Genomic DNA, 17,705 nt, shown 5'->3' on the forward strand with positions numbered 1-17,705 from the left:
TATATTGTGTAATATATTGTATGTATTTATATTATATATACATATACTGTATATTATTTATAATAAAACAATAATAAATACATATAACAGTATGAATACAGTATAATGAATATAAGTTACCAGTGCACAGACTGGTCATGAGGTGTTTTCTCAGCGCATTTCATTTCTACACAATTCAATTAGACGCACTTCCTCCAAACGGAGAGAGCGCGAGAGAGAGTGAGAGCGTGTTAGCTAGCTTGCCTGTGAAAGGGGGCGGGGCTGTTAGTTGTCAGGGACAACGGCGTCAACACACGCGCGCACTCGGGAGGAAGGCTGTGAGTGAGCGCGTGCGCGCTTTGTGTCCACGCACCGCGAGTGAACGCGTTTTCTCCAGACAGAGCTGAGGACATTAACCCGGGTACACGGTCTACTCCCGGGACAGATTCCTTACTATAAACTTAAAAGGAACGGGACACCCGGGATTATTTTGAGACATCTTTTCTTTCTGTGTCCATCAGGCTCTCTGCGTTTATTTTTATTCTGTCCTTCTGTGTGTGTGTGTGTGTGTGTGTGTGGGAGAAAAGAGGAGAGAACGGAATGCTTGAAAGCAAATGTGAACGGAAAGTGTGAGCAGTGATCCTAGGGAGCGAGTGGACACGCAGAGAGAGAGAGAGAGAGAGAGAGATGGGCAAATCCAACAGCAAACTCAAGCCAGAGGTGGTGGAGGAGCTGACCAGGAAAACCTACTGTGAGTAACACCTACCCACCCACCCACACACACACACACACACACTTGGGAACTCTACTCCTTTCATGCATGGGGTAGCATCCATATGGGTTCAGCATCCTAAAAAATAAACAGCTCAGCCTAACTAAGTTTCATGTGTGTAATATTCCTTGTTTATCAACATCTGTAACATCTACAGCCCTGTGACCCTGTCATCTGTAAACAACCAAGAAATTCCCTATGCCTTTAATGAGGAGATGTAGAAATAGATTAAATATTATTTAAATATTTATTAATATATTTTTCGTTCAAAATATTGCACGCTTGACCATGAACTTGTCATACTAATGATGCTTTATTAAAAAATAGGCTATCAAATATGCAATCTGTTATGTTTAAATGAGCTATATTAATAATAATAATAATAATAATAATAATAATATTATTAATAATAATAATCATCATCATCATCACCATTTTCCTATCTTTATAAAAAAAAACCCTTTGATCTGTCTTGCTTTTTCGGTTCTGGTTTCTGTTCATCTTCTTCTCATCAGACTTTCAGCTCATCTGAAGCCCCCACGCCCATTTTCCTTAAAATGCATCTCACGAGGAATATGTAGCCTTGGCAAGACTGGAAGACTTACCGTATTAGTGCTTTTGATTGATGGATTGTAATTCACTCTGTGGGCAGCAGAGGACACTAAGATTGACAAACTGCTTCTTTAAAGATGTTAGAATCATCCTGCAGGATGATTTCCTACAATTCTTTTTTTCGAATAGTCTAGAAAGCAAATTGACCCTAGGTCACAATCCAGCCTTGGATTATATATATTATTCCTGTGAAAATGTGACAGGATCAGTTTGGAAGAGAAAATCCGATGTCTAATGTGTGCTTACTCGAATGGGTCCTCATTTATAGAAAATTTATATATTTAGAATATTAAAGATGACTATTATCTCTGCTCTGTTTCCCTGGGCCTAGTTATTAACAGCTCTGTAATCGTTAACCTTTTTATTTGGAATGCATTTAGTTTGAAATTACATTACACTACAGCTGCTTGTGCCATCACAGTTCACTGGGTTCAATAAATAACACTCTGCTGCTGGATGTATTTCATCCTTTATGTCCCCAGAACCTCACTTTTTTTTCCTCTCAATTTAATAAGCCAAGTAGTTGCAGTATTATTACATTGTGTCGTAGCCTAGTTAGGTTTCTGGCTAAATAAGACGCCGTAGCACTCGACAGCACAGCAGAGCTTTTCCTTGTCCAGTGGGCTAGATGAAAATTCACGATTTATACACCGCTGCAAAGAGTTATGAAACTGCATTGAAGTGTTGTTGTAAGTGTAGTCTTATTTTAACTTGTATTCTGGGCTCATGTACACTATATTTTGGTCTAATACAATTACGGAAATATTTTCATATTTGAAATAGTACTAGATGTGGTCTCTTCGGTCTGCAGTGATGTTGAGGATACTTTTTAAAACCTGTGACTATTTTTAGAAATCTACTTTATATGGTGATTAATATCAGGGTATATAGTAACATTTATCATAATAATATTTTTGGCCAGTTGTAGTTGTGTCACACCGACAGAGTCAGTTAATAACATGTGACAGAGAGACTCACGCTGAGCAAGATTAGTCCTCAGTAACAGATGGGCTTGGCATCAATTTACAAAACATCTTAATCAGATGCTTAACATAGGTTTAATGTGTCTCATTTGTATAAAAAATTAATTTGTGTTCAATCTCACAATACATGCACAGCCCCCCGAAATGACTTTTCTGCGTTTTTTTTTTTTTTTTTTATGAGATCAGGTAAGTAAAGTAGGCATTGTATATAGTATGTTTAAAAGTATCCGGAGATTCAGTGTTTGCACACATGATTGTGTGACAGGTTTAAATTGAAGAGTTTAAAAAATGTAGTTTTGGATCTTTACTCTACATGCAATGACCCACAGCGAAAAGGCAATATCTGAACAACTGAAATCTCTCAAAAAGAGAATTATTTCTGCCTTATTCCAAATTTTGTACAAGAATGGTACTGTGCAAAAGTCTTGAGCCACCTCTTATTTCTTCCTGTTAAATCAAATTAAATGAAATGCTATCCTTTAGGTTATGGCGGCACAGGGGCGTAGTGGTTAGCACCGTGGCCTCGGACCTTCAGGGACAAGGATTTGATTCCCTCCTCTGGTCTGTGTGCGTGGAGTTTGCGTGTTTTCCTCTTGCTTGATGGGTTTTCTCAGGGAACTCTGGTTTTCTCCCCAGTCCAAAGACATGCAGATTAGGTTAACTGGTGTTCCCAAATTACCCGTAGTGTGTGTGCTTGTGCCCTGAGATGGATCATAGCAAGCAATATAGAAAACAAGAGGTTACCAGTGGTAATGCTACATGTATTACCATGTACACCCACCTAATGATGATTTGGTGTCTCCATGCTGTGTGGTCATCTCTCTGTCACTTCTTCAAGTTTTGCCTGTCGTATGCACTGCCTACTGTTACATTCAGTGAGGACGCCTGTGACACACCCACAGTGTGACATAAAAGTTAATGATGACGCTGCCTACTGTTAAATTCTTAAGGAATGCTGCCACTCCTCACACTGTACCAGTATTCCTGCCAGTCACATGCACTGTCGCTGTAGATTCTCTGCGGTCTGATCCGGCGTGTCATTTGCTATGAGCTCAGCCTGATGTACACGTTTTCGCCGTAGATGACGCTGCCTGCTGTCACAGTTGGTGAGGTATGCCTGTGACACACCCACAGTGTGATATAAAGCCTAATAATAACATGTGACTACCTGTGCAAACACCAGCCGGCCACTGGCAGACCACCCAGCGGCCAAACAATCAGAATTTCTCACTCACTCACTCATCTTCTATACCGCTTTATACTATATTCTGGGTCGCAGGGACCTGAAGCCTATCCCAGGAGGCTTAGGGAGCAAGGCAGGGTACACCCTGGACAAGGTGCCAATCCTTCGCAGGGCACACACACATACATACACTCGCACACTACGGGCAATTTGGGAACGCCAAATAGCCTAACCTACATGCTTTTGGACTATGGGAGGAAACCGGGGTACCCAGAGGAAACCCACCAAGCACGGGGAGAACATGCAAACTTCATGCACACAGAGACGGAAATCGAGCCTGGCGGGGAATCGAACCTGGTCCCTGGAGGGGACACCACTGTGTCGCCCAAACAGAATTTCTGTTTTATATATAGGTGTTCTTATTGTTTTTTATATATAGGTGAATGAATGAGAAAATTATGTAGATTATATAAATGGGAATGTTTTACTGTGCCAGGTTGCAAATCACCTATAAGATTTTTTTGTAACAACCAATTTTTAAATAGTATTTTAGGTACTTTGTGTAATTGTGTAAATTGTATCTTTATGTGTTTTTGCATTTTTGTGTGATTTCACTCAGTTTTCATACAAATAAGACACAATTATGTTATTAATTAATTATGTCATTAATGTATTATGTTACGCATCCGATTAAGATGTTTTGTAAATTGATGCCAAGCCCATCTGTTACTGAAAACTAATCTTGCTCTGCGTGAGTCTCTCTGTCACATGTTATTAGCTGATAACTGGCAAAAAACATTACCACAATGAATGTTCCTCTATACCCTGATATTTACCACCCTATCGATTTCCATAAAATAGTCACAGGTTTTAAAAAGTATCCTTAAAATGATTGCAGACTAAAGAAACCACAACCAGTACTGTTCAAAATATAAAAATAATTTAGTAATTATTTATTACCAGACCATAATATACTGTACATGAACTCAGGATACAAAATAAAATAAGCTACACTTACAACATGTTTATGTAACAACCTCAGCAGCAACCTCATTTCCCTTTTCGTCTGTTTCAACCCCTCAGCATTCAGCATCACCAGTACACTAATCATCGGTGTGATCATCTGTCATCATCTGCACCTGTTTCTCACTGGTTCATGCAAGTTAGATGTTTTTATGCTTGAATAACTTACTGGGAGACAACACGTTTCTTGAAACTGGTCAGGTACTGGGACTGGACTGAGTTGCCATAAATAAAAGTCCCTTCATGAAGCCTGGAGAACTATTCCTCAAGACTTCGTAAATGAAATACAAGAATATCTGGCTCATTTGAAGCAAAATATGAGGAAATGAGGGTTTGCTCATGATTTTTGAACCGTACCTTTGGCAGCAGTTATAGCTTTAACTGTTTTGGGTAATTCTCCTCAAGGCCATATAAAGAGATTCTGAGATGTGTCCATGAGTTACCCCAGTCATGGCTGTATGCTTTAGTTTTAGAAAATTGAGAAGAGATACCTTGATTTTGCCAGAGGTAGCATTTGGAGCTCAGCCCAAGGAGTACAATTTACTGTCTCATAAGCCCAGGGAATCTTTTACCTTATGCTTTCCGAGTCATTTATGTCCCTGTGATATCCCTATTACTCAGCAGTGGCTTCTGTCTAGTCAATATACCATAAAACCTGATACGGCATCTAAGATGGTACTGAAAGACCTCTGAAGCCCTGGTCAAGGCCATTTTCACTTGTTGAGTCAGTTTGGCTGGACAGCCAGCAGTAAGACGAGTCCTGGTGGTTATAAACATCTTCCATATCACAATAATGGAGCTCACTATGTGCCTGGGAAGATTCAGGGCTTTAGAAATGGCTTTATACCTTTGCCCAGATCTGTGCGAACACAATTTGATCACAGAGGTCTAGTGATCAATATATGATATAAATTTTTATTATTATTTTATTGATAAAAGGGCATTGTTGTGTATAGTGAAAGGTAAAGAATTCTAGATACTTTGCAAACCTGATAAATATAGATCACCATGAGTGGTGTACATCCATGGTGTGGGTTACAGGAGTTAAATCAAATAATAAATTAAAGATGTATAAAGAATTATTTCATAATCACCTCTTGACACTCTGAAACAAATAGAAATATGAGGCTCTAGAGAGTCTTGCCTGCAGGTCTTCAGAACAGGTGCTACAGTATATGAGCAGACCTTCTGTAGGTAGTTCGACTGAACAAAGTAAAAGGAAAGTACTCTATTGTTATTTCTATAACTGTATACAGTTCTAAGAGGATCACAGTGTCATAATAATAGGATCTTAGATAAAAAAAAAAACAACTTGTGGGCAGCTGACCATCAGAGCCATACTGTATGTGTATTACGGTATAGTTCTCACTGGATCGAACAGAACCAAACCTGTCCAGCATGATAATGTCTCTGATGCCTCAACTTCTCTAACCACTACTGCCATGCATGTCAGAAGATTATTGTTGGTTCATTGTTGGATCATATTATGGTAAATTTATTGGATTATAAGGATTATACAGGAAAAACAACCAAAATTTCATTGCGTGCCCATTAAACACATCAACATTGTGCCTGTTGCAGGGAGGATGGCTACGGTTGTAGTTTAGCAAATTAAACTATTACTAGCTTTTAAACTTAAAACATATCTTAGTGACACTGGCTTTAAGGAAAAGGAGAATGTAAGAAGAAAACACAAGGACTGGAAAGTCTCAGTCTGTCCGAGGACTAGAATGGAGTTCGCCTATTAAGCGTAACTGAGGGAGCACGGTCTAATGTAGCTTTTATGTATTTAAATTCAGCTCTTATTGCTACTTATAAATGATATTAGTGAACATACAGAGAATGTATTTAAACTTAACATAAACCTTTTAGTTGGCACGGTGGCTTAGTGGTTGGCACGGTTCCCTCACACCTCCAGGGTAGGAGGTTTGAATCTCACCTCTGCTCGGTGTGTGTGGAGTTTGCATGTTCTTTTGTGTGCTTGGTGGGTTTCCTCCTTGGGTTTCCACAGTCCAAAGACATCCACATTGGCATCCCATCCATGATGTGCCTGCTTAGTGCCCTCAGTTCTCTGGGATGACATTATTTATCTGTGTACTTTTTATTGATTGTACACAAGTGTATCATCTAGCATTTAACTGAAATATGTTGAACTAAGATTTTTTTCTTGATAATATATGAAAGTTTTTGTTAGAATCCATTAATATTTGCTTATTCTGGGTAGCATGAATTGCAGAATACCATACTTACCCCGGCGGCACGGTGGTTAACCCTAACCCTAACCCTAGGTTCCACTGTCGCCTTGCACCTCCAGGGTCCGGGTTCGATTCCCGTCTCTGTGTGTATGTAGTTTGCATGTTCTCTCCGTGCTTGGTGGGTTTCCTCCCCGCAATCCAAAGACATGTAGGTTTAGGTTAATTTGCATTCCCCAAAAAATTCCCGTAGTGTGTGAGTTGGATTGGCACCCTATCCTGGGTGTAACCCATCTTGTGCCCTAAGTCTAGGATAGGCTCCAGGCCCCCGTGACCCTGAATACAGGATTAAGCGGTATAGATGATGAGTGAGTGTACTTACCCCTTTATCATGCCAAACCACAAAGTGGTGGTGACTGTAGATCAGACTGTAGAAGTCTGAATTACTATTTTCATACAGGTTCACTCAGCATGAGAGTGTGCTCCTGTACGCATCTTTTAATAGACTTCAAAGGCTGCACAAAGTCACCATCTTTTTATGACTTCCCTTATTAATTAGAGCAGCACAATTAATCGCACAAAAATCGAAATCATAATATGGACCTGTGCAATTAGTTCATCACGAAATGCTGCTACTTATTACAGGTAATATATGCATAGTGTGGGCTTCACATAGAGTTTGTCAGTATTTTACAGTAAGCTTATTTTTAAAATAATTTTAAGGTGATAAATATTGGCAAACATCCTTTTAATGTGCTATTATTTGCTGTTGCTAGATAAATACATGATAAAAAAAAATCTGATCTGATCTGTGCGGGTCTCAGTATTAGGCAAATACATCCTCAGACGAACAACACCATACAGTATAACAGTTTTTACCATGCTATTAATTATTTAACATAAATAAATGTTTATATGCAGCTTTTTTAAGATCCCACCACAGCATTTTAATTGGGTTAAGATCTGAACTTTACTAAACTTTTTTGGCCATTTTTAAAACCTTGATTATTTCATTTCTATTGCTATTTTGATGTAGATTTACTGGTTTGCTTCGGATAATTGTCCTGTTGCATGACCCAATTCCAACCAAGCTTTAGCTGTCGGACAGATGGCTGCACATTTCCCTTTAGAATACTCCAATATTCAGAGGAGTTCACGGTCAACTCAATGACTACAAGATGCCCAGCGCCTGTGGCTGCAGTACAAGCCCAAATCATCAGCCCTACACCACTGCTTGATAGTGGGTATAAGGTCTTTGTTTTCTCCAAACACGGGTATTAAGGCCAAACAAATCCACTTTGGTCTCTATTTTTTCCAGAAGCCTTGTGCTTTGTTCAGATGCAGTTTTGTGATCCTATGTTCTTTTTGGACCAGGCAACCCGTCCACGCAAACTATACTTGTTCCGTCTTTTTTCAATTGTGCTGTCATGTACATTTAACATTTAACATGCTCAGTGAGCCCTGTAGGGTCTGTTTGTATTTCTCTGAGCATTGCACGGTCTGACCTTGGGGTGAATGTGCTGGGATGTCTCACTGGGACGTGAGAGCAAAATGAGGGTACTTAGTATTTATTTCCCACATGTTTTTTTTTCCCTCTTTTGGCTTCATTTTTGTTAAATAAATAATGGAAAATGTTATATGTAGTTGTTTGTATGAGGTTGTATTTGCCCAATCCTGAGACTCGCTATGGTCAGATGATTTTAATGATGTCCTCACACAAAAAAAAATGGGATGAGGGGGGTTACAAACTTTTGAACATGACTGTATATTTAGGTGTGTTTTCCTCTTCTGTTTGAGAAAGTATTCTTCAGAAAGATCTTATTGGATCTTCCTTGTGTGACAGAAACCATGCTAGAAATCCAAGCCAATTCCAAGGATTTAAGAAAAGTTCATTACGGAATAAAGCCATATTTGGATTCTATTAATTTAGGGTGGCATCTGAATTCAAATTTCAATGTGGTGATCGTCCTCCATATGGCTCCTTTCCTGGCCATCTAATAGTGTGTGTGTGTCATTGTTCCCTATTATCTGCTTAAAACTAAAAAATTATCTGAAAACTAAAACGTTCCAGGATAAAGTTACTGAAGGTGGGTGACTGATTGAATGTGTATATGTACTGTACATTTTATATTGATATTTCTCCTTTAAAGATTACCTTGATTGCTCAGGACAGCATTATTCCTCATACAAAACATTTATGCATTAATATTTACTGCGTGTTCCATATATAACAAAGCAATAAAAGTAATAATTCCCAAACCACTGAAACATTCTGGTTGTAACTGTTAAAGTTCTCTGCATAAAATGAAACGTAATTATCTGAGAAATGCGTCCATAAGAATCGTTACAGTCACACAGATGTGTAGTATAACAAATGTTCATGCTAATTGATTTGGAATACAGCCATTGTTCCAGAGCTTGATATGACTCCTGTGGACTTGGGAAGGACCGCTGTGGGAAGGGGCTTCCTCTCTGTGCTGTAGGATGATATTTAGAACATTATTACATGTGTAGCTTCCTCTCTTGGCCTACATCTTAGCCTTGGCTATGTAATTACTGTTGATGGGCCACTGGATACGCTGGCCTATAATTAGTTTGAGACTGCCATTGCTCAAAGGACCTCCTGGCCCTCCAGTCATATAAGCGTCAGCAACACGCATTCACTAATTCCGAAGACACGATTGAAAGCATGGAGGCAAAGAGCATGCACTGTATTACGGGAGCGCTGCTGTTGTTCAGTCCAACGCAGCTCTATGTGTTGTTAACTTTTACTCTGATTCCTCTTTTAGACATTTGGTTATCCATTATTCCCTTCTTCCTCACTCCTCCTACCTGATTTCAACCCAACTGGTACTTTTTGGTAATTTTTTTCTTGACTTTAGTTTTCATTTAGGTCTGTGATACCACTGTATAGCTCTTAATCTCGCGCTCTCTGTGACCTAGTACACACAGGTGTGTTTAATAATGCATCATTTCTGATCTATTTTTGCCTTTTATCCACACTCAAATAGCATCTCAGCCACGCATGCATACACTAAGTCCATGACTCTGCTTTCACAGGGAATAAATCTGATAGATATTGTAGTGTCTTTGTATAGTAGTATAGGGTCTTCATTAGTTCTCCTCTGCCTGTATTTTTGAGTCTGCTGAGACTGGACCTCCCAAAAGTCAAAGAGGTTACTGTTGGGGGTCAGGGTTAGTGTTTTAGTTTTACTGTAATGGCTTCTAAACTGTGCTTCGTTCTTCCATTAGTTTTTTCTTTCATTATGAGAAAGTGCTATCTGAATCCAGATTCTTCTCCTTCTTATTATTATTAGTAGTAGTGGTAGTAGTAAGAAGTAATAGTAGTAGTAGTTGGGGTATAATGAGTAACATTTAGCATTTTTAGACTGATATTCCACTACTAATTATAATAATAATGCACTAAAACAATAATCTAACTGGAATAAAGATGCAAATATTAGCCATGTTAACACTTGATCTGGCCATTTCATTCTGGGTAACTTAATATATTCTTTCTGCGCATGCTTGCCCATTACGTGACGTGATGAAAATTCTATTCCTGAGCAGTAAACCCCATGAGAACAAACTCACCCCTGCCTGTTTGACTGAGGAAGAGGCACTGATTGGCTTATTTTATATAAAGTGAAGCATTTAACCAATCATAGATGAGACTAAAACCTAACCTCAAAAAGTAAATGCTTTATAGTGGTCAGAACCACTTTGAAAAGTGTCAGAAAAGTTATATTCTGCGTAAATGCTTGGTGTACCCGGAAAAGAAGGAAACTTGAGCACCCAGAGGAATCCAAACTACTGTTCCTTCTATTTCCATGCACACACTACCGAGGACAAGATTCGAATCCCCAACCCTGGATGTAATTCGAGGACAGTACTGAAGCATATAGAAAAGATTTGTGCTATGCAAAATATTGATCAGGTGCGAAGCAAACAACATGCACTACACTTGTGTAAGATAAGACTTGATGTATGCATACTGTAGGAATCTGAACAATATGAACTTTTTGTTGTCAGGTGTGAACACACAGGCAAGTGGGATTACAATGAGGTAATCTGTAATAGGACAAACAGGCCAGAGTCAAAACAAAGAGAAACTAGAAACACGGGAACACTAAGAAACTGAGGTCGCATTTAATGACAGGACAGTACCATAAGACTTTGCATGTAACAAAGACATGGCAGAGTGTATGTTTAATCAGGGGTTAATTTAAAATAGATAAACCCAATGAGGGACCCAATGGCACAAAGCACAAATGGCACGAAGCAAAACATAAACACAAGCAAATCACAGTTGTTACTATGGAAACAGAGAAGCAGTAGAGAACTCTCATTGATTTATGATAGTGGAAAAACTTTGTATATTAAATTAGATTTTTTTTTCTGCCAAGCTTTTTAGTGCTTTAGGCGTACTCATGTACATTGATGGAATGAACATAGAAAATCCACAACAGTTGCACACATATCTGTATCTATATGTATATATATATATACTCAGCAAAAAAAGAAACGTCCTCTGACTTTCAACTGTTTTTACATTCAGTAAACTTAATGTGTAAATATTTGTATGAACACTAAAAGAGTCAACACCATAAGACATAAACTAAAAATGTTTCACAATCTGTCCCTGAATGAAGGGAGGCTCAAAATCTAAAGTACCAGTCAGTATCTGGTGTGGCCACCAGCTGCTTGAAGTACTGCAGTGCATCTCCTCCTCATGGACTGCCTATTGCGGACAGTCTGAGCACTGATGGAGGGATTGTGTGTTCCTGGTGTGACTTGGGCAGTTGTTGTGGCCATCCTGTACCTGTCACGCAGGTGTGATATTCGGATGTACCGATCCTGTGCAGGTGTTGTTACACGTGGTTTTCCACTGCGAGGATGATCAGCAGTCCTCATGCCTCCCTGCAGCATGCCTACTGCACGTTCACGCAGATGAGCAGGGACCCTGGGCTTCTTTATTTGGGTGTTTTTCACAGTTGGTAGACAAGTCTCTTTAGTGTCCTGCGTTTTTAGAACTGTGATCTTAAATGTATATATATTTGCATATTTAAAAACAGTACTCAAGGTAACGTTAATAAAAACAGTAATAATAATAAAAATTATTATAACATTACTAATGATAAAAACAACAATAATAATAATAAGCTGAAATATTTTTGCACTTTCTTTTCAATCCATATGGTTGAAAAAGAATGTTTTAAACTCATAAACTCGGAAAACACCTCGGAATTAGGACCCGATTAGGTAATATAGTTAAAAACATGAAAAACATAAAAGTGGAATGCATTATACATTTTATTAATAATAATAATAATAATAATTGGCCTTTTTTTTAAAGAATATTTTAAATGGCTTAATGATCAAACCGAAGCATTACCCTGTGTTTTGACAGATTGCATCTTGAGATTTGCAGGATTCATGCTCTCCTCCTACTAACGCATTTCTCACCCACATCAAGTCGCTTTATGTTTGTGTTTATGTGGGCTTGTGTTTAGAAGCATGGAGGAGGCGTTACCATTTGAATTTATTGGCGATAGCTCCAGTTTGAAGCCTGTACTTAGCATCAGTGTCAGCCTGCATCTGCTGCTCTGAGATATGTTAAGATTACTGTGATTTACAGGACTAGTAAACTTGTCTTCTGCAACTCTGTTATGAACCGTAAACCAGGTTTCTCCTTCCTCCATTGTGATACATTCATTAACAGAAAATAAGACCAATCAGAGTCCTTCATCTGCCTCGTGCTGAGGGCCAGTTAGACTGATGTTGACTGTGAGATGGTGGATAAAGGAGCTCTTTAGCCAGGCACATCAAAATCCAACATTTGTCAGTGTGTGTGTGTGTGTGTGCGTCTCATAAGGTAGTTTAAAACAGTTTTTGTGCAAAAATTTTTGAACCACCTCACATTTCTTCCTATTAAATCAAACTAAATGAAATGATGTAGATTAAATGAACGAAATGAGAGCAAACGTTTGACTGCGACAGCCAGGACAGTGCCTAAGAATGATTATTTATTATTATTATTATTATTTATTTTTGAAATGTCATGAAAATGTACAAAAATTCCATGAAAAGCAAATTATTCATGGCTTCATTTTGCAAATAACTTACAGTAACAAGCATTATATAAACATGCCACAGTAACCGTGCATGTACAGCAATCCTATAAAGTGCTGAGTTACTGTGGTGAACATGCTTGGTGATCATGAAACACAACACAATGTGAGAGAATGTCAACAGCAATTGCAACACTGTGTGGCTGAGAATGAACAGCATTGCTTACGCTGTTTATTAACTACTGGCCATTTGTTAACTAGGCTGTTTGTGGTGGAGAATTCATGGCTATACATGATTAGCATTAAAGCACCACCACCGCTGGCGCAGAGGGCTCCGATTACTTTTCCAAGACGATTCGTTTAGGACTTGATGTGCTGTGAGCTATGTTCCAGTTATTGCACATAATTAATCACAAGTCACACTTTGTGACAACATGGTGTTTAGGGTTGTAAAAAAGATTATAGTGATATGCACATATTTATTTACACTTGACCAGATGGTATGCATGGATAGAGAGAGAGAGAGAGAGAGAGAGAGAGAGACCTTTGCCCTGGTACAGGCAGGAAAGTTTAAGACAGTAAGAAAAGTGAATCAGGTGCAATATTTTAGGCATGTATACTGGTTATCCAAAAAAATAAAATAGAATATTTGAATTTCATTCAACTGCATTTAGCTTTGATTACAGCGGGCCATTAATGTGTGGAAATGTTTCCTCATACTCTCAGAACCACTCTTTCACAATTTGGTTCATGTCTGGTCCATCAGGGAAAAAGTCATTCATCACATTTAGGTTATCAGCTGATCATTTTATTTCCACATAACATTACCGAGCCTATACCTGACCAACTCGAGCAACCCCGATCATAACACCGCCTCCAGATGTTTGTTCAGTGACCAATGTGCACGATCGCTTCAAACGCTTCCCTTTTTAGATCCCTGACATCCTTGGAATAGGGTCAGTCTGAACTCATCAGACCACTTTTTCAATTGCTCCGTTGCTTGCTAGCAAAGTCTCAGTCACGTGTACCTTACAGCACAATTAAATTATTATTTTTTACATATCCTATAAGCGCCGGGTCAGCCAGGATACAGCTCCCCTGAAGCAAATACGGTTGACTTGCTCAAGGGTTCAACAGTGGCAGCTTCGTGGTACTAGGACTTGAAACCTGACCTTACTTTTGTGCCACAATGCTCTTACTTTCACTACTAAACATAGATTTGATTTTTACTGCTGATATTTTTACAATGCAACATCCTGATTTCTTTTTTAGTCACATTTGTTCCATGTGTTGACTGTTCAGCACTATGCTTGTCCACTGTCCTGGTATTAATAATGCAAACGACAGCCCTTCATCCATTTCCAGTATTTCCAAACCTCCTTAGTTGTTTTCTTTGCTTGATGCAGGCCAATAATTTGACCCTTCTGAAACAGTGACACAGTGTGCCTGGCAGTCAGTTTGCAAGTACAAACAGGCTGGACCCTGATTTATCCATTAACAAAAAATATACACCCATATTAAGTAGGTGCTTTATCCTGGTCAGGGTAGCAGTGGATGCTGGGAACACTACACAGGACACTGTATACATCACAGTGCTCACTATGTCCTTACAGCTTTGCAAACTCCTTCATGCAAAACCCCCGCCCCCGTGGGACAACATGAAATGCAGGCAGTAACCCGAGTAGGCGACCTGCAGGTGTGAGGTAGATACGCATTGATCACACTTAATTGATGAACATGCCTATGCATGCTGGTGTTAAAGGAGTGATTGTGTTGTCTAGACATCACTAAGAGACTGCGTAACCCAGCTCAGCTACTCAAGGCTCTCTCGATTAGTTGACTATGCTATCAGGCAAACGACTGAGCAGTCAATTTTGCAACGTAAATCAGTCATTTTGCACAGCCCTATCAAAAAACGTATCATGGTTATCCTTCTTAGCTGTCTGTTTTTCCTCTCTGCTCGTAGTGTTCTCCACTTCTCAGCTAGTGCGCACTTCAGAGATCACTACACATAACTCTCCGTCTCTCCTGCCCTTATCTCCCCATGCTCATTCCTGTCTGCTTGGATACACTTCACTGACCTTTGTAATGACTACTCTGCTGTCTGGACAAAAAGCGTGTGTGTGTGTGTGAGTGTGTGTGTGTGTGTTACCATGGACTCACTTGGAAACACATTGCTAGCTCCAGTAGCAATGCAAAGCAATTAGACGGTACACGTATTACGGTGGAGGACTGACGTACATTTAGTCTTCATGGAGCAAGCGTCTTTTTATCCATGCAGACGAACTACACATGACGTTCTCAGATTAAGGCACCTTTAAATTGCCAATATGTCTCAACAACATCATATGCAAATTCTTTGCTTAATGGAAAGATGTTTAATGCATGATCTTAATACAAGCTGGAGTATTTATTCAGTCACTCACTTTATTTAGTTCCAGGTCTGAAATACATCCCCAGGAAAGACAGTTATGTCTGTTACTGTAATTATGAGATAAATGTTGCATGAAGAGAGATTGAGCTGAATATCTGCATGTTACATGGTGAAAGAGTGGCGTTTAAATAAATTCTCACCAAATAGGGGTGCTGTTGGGTTTTAATGTCTTCTACACAGCGGTGACTGGAAGCAGTGTATGATAAAAAAAAAGGAATAAAAATTGTGCCATTGTTTTCTTGCAAGCACGGTTCATGCAACATTGCTGTGTCGTGCTGACGTTTGCGTGCCATCTGGCATTATTCTAAAGAGCATGGCATTATGGGTCAGTGCTTTATGTTAAGCTTATTCAGTCGATGAGGTCATTGTTGTTGGGAAAGTAATATTTAGCTGCTTTAAAGGCCTGACAAGAGAAGTAACATACAGATAGACTTTCTCCAACATACACAAGTACAATCGTGATCATTTTCAAAATCAGAGACAATGTAGTGATTCTAAGGCCCAGTTTATCCTTAAATTCATCTTGAGTGTAAAGAAGAAAATCAGTGAAGATAGATCACGTTGTTCTGATCTCAGCATGACACAAGAGCATGTTTAAAGCGTATCTATTTCTCTTATGTAAATTATACAAATATAGAAATAAAGAAAAACTTTAGCGTGAAAGTTTACAATATGTACAAATAATAGAGTTAAATTTAATTGAATTGAACAAAATGTAGAATAAAGTGCAAAGTTTAAAGTTCCAATTGAAGTAGCATTTGGATATGGAAAAGCATGTCCAGTCATGAGCTAGACAATATTTTGAATGGCCATGTGATTCCCAGCAGCACTCCAATCCGCTCTTGTTTGACTGGATACACAGCAGCTGCCAGTATATAACCAGTTTTAAATTCGATTAATGCTTTTTATTATTATTATTATTATTATTATTATTATTGTTAGTTGTCACACTCTATGAGATTATCCCAGTCCTACAGAATGTGAAAGTGTTCTTCGTGTAAGATTATATGGTGAAGATTGTAGAGCTATAAATCACATTTAGTCTGTCAATTTATTTTGATTAGATTTTTTGGGCATTTTTAATTTAATTCAATTAAATAGCACTAATGTTTAATGTCTGATTTATATTTCACCAGCCACCCATTAACTAAAAAGGAGGAAGGATATGATCTCACAACGATCATATTTGCAGAATAGCAGTTTATATTTTTTGCAAATGGATTTGTAACTTTTTTCAATTATCGTTTTTTTTTATCTTTACATTAATTGAAGACTGACCCAAATAATTCAATTAACAAAAAAAAGCTAATTTAATTTTATAAGTAATTAAATTCAACAGCTCTAGAACATAGTCACTACTGTATGTTCAGCCATAAAGGGTGCATGACATTCCCTCTGCTACACAATTAAACAAACTGTTGAACAATTAAACAAAAAAAAAAACTGTTTTGTTTGTGGTTTGCTGTTGCCATGTCCAGTTAGCTTATATGCTTAGTTCTGGGGAAAGAAAAGGGTTTGTGCTTAATACACCATAACTTTTAAAGATACCAACTGCATTTAGTTCGGTGGGACTGGAGAAGCTTCATATGAGCCTCAGCTGAAATTTGGAATACATTTTTGTATAGAACGAGGATTGTGGATTTTGGCCCCAATGACCTTCATTGTACTTGAGTTCCAGGGCTGTTGTGCCTGGCAACAAGAAATTGGCAGTGGACTTGCCTGTGCCTGTGTGCTTTTTCGGTGATTTGTGCTGCAATAACATTTCTTTGGGATCAGAACCAATAGGCCGCAACGGTGAGCCATGGGTGACCGTGATCCTGTCATGAGTTTGCTGAGATTACCGCAGTCGGTGATCTGTGTTTCAGTGTTGTTTAGTTCACCTCTGGATGGTAATAATGCTGATCAGTGTATTAATATCATGTGATCATTATAAATTAATATTGGTGACTCAGTGGTAGGTCTCTCGCTGGTTATCTAAAATGGGAGGGTTGTATCAGGAAGGTCATCCAGAGTAAAAAAGTTCCTTGATGGTCCCAGATGGTCCAATGTGGCGACCACCCTTTGACAGTAGCAGCCGATAGACAAACAATATTTTTCTTGTGGCATTAAATACAGCAAGAGTCATGCAGTTAAAGGAACTTAACACGTTAACATGCAACTCTTTTCCTTTAAATTGATTAGATATTTATAGCTGTACTTCATTGTAATATGCTGTATTTAGCATGGAGTGCACCGCCTTAGGCTCAGAGACATCTGGAGCTCAAAAAATATCAATATGGCTGTTGATCTGTTGCCAGATGAATGTGACAGATCGTCTTCCGTTTTGTAATGTCAAGCTTTCTGATTCAGCAACGATTGGTTAAGTTAAAATATTGACCTGCTACCTACTGTACAAACACACAAAAGTGATCCACAATATCTGCCTTCAGCTGATTCCTATGAACCAGAACCTTTCT

General features: G+C 38.7%; 1 protein-coding gene across 2 annotated transcripts in view; it reads left to right on the forward strand.

The window, feature by feature from the left end:
* Positions 1 to 316: 316 nt before the first annotated feature.
* The window catches only part of ncs1a (neuronal calcium sensor 1a), a 43,188-nt gene continuing 25,799 nt past the window's right edge, over positions 317 to 17,705 (forward strand). Inside the window, exons 1-2 of one of the 2 annotated variants that reach the window (XM_053485676.1) lie at positions 327 to 400; positions 567 to 730. In XM_053485676.1, the coding sequence (XP_053341651.1) occupies positions 667 to 730 (64 nt within the window). In that variant the 5' untranslated portion in view covers positions 327 to 400; positions 567 to 666. Of the gene's footprint in view, positions 731 to 17,705 lie in introns of both variants that reach the window. The other variant, XM_053485675.1, reaches the window with a different exon arrangement.

This window comes from Clarias gariepinus, chromosome 24 (genome assembly GCF_024256425.1).
Source record: "Clarias gariepinus isolate MV-2021 ecotype Netherlands chromosome 24, CGAR_prim_01v2, whole genome shotgun sequence".
Classification (NCBI taxonomy): Eukaryota; Metazoa; Chordata; class Actinopteri; order Siluriformes; family Clariidae; genus Clarias; species Clarias gariepinus.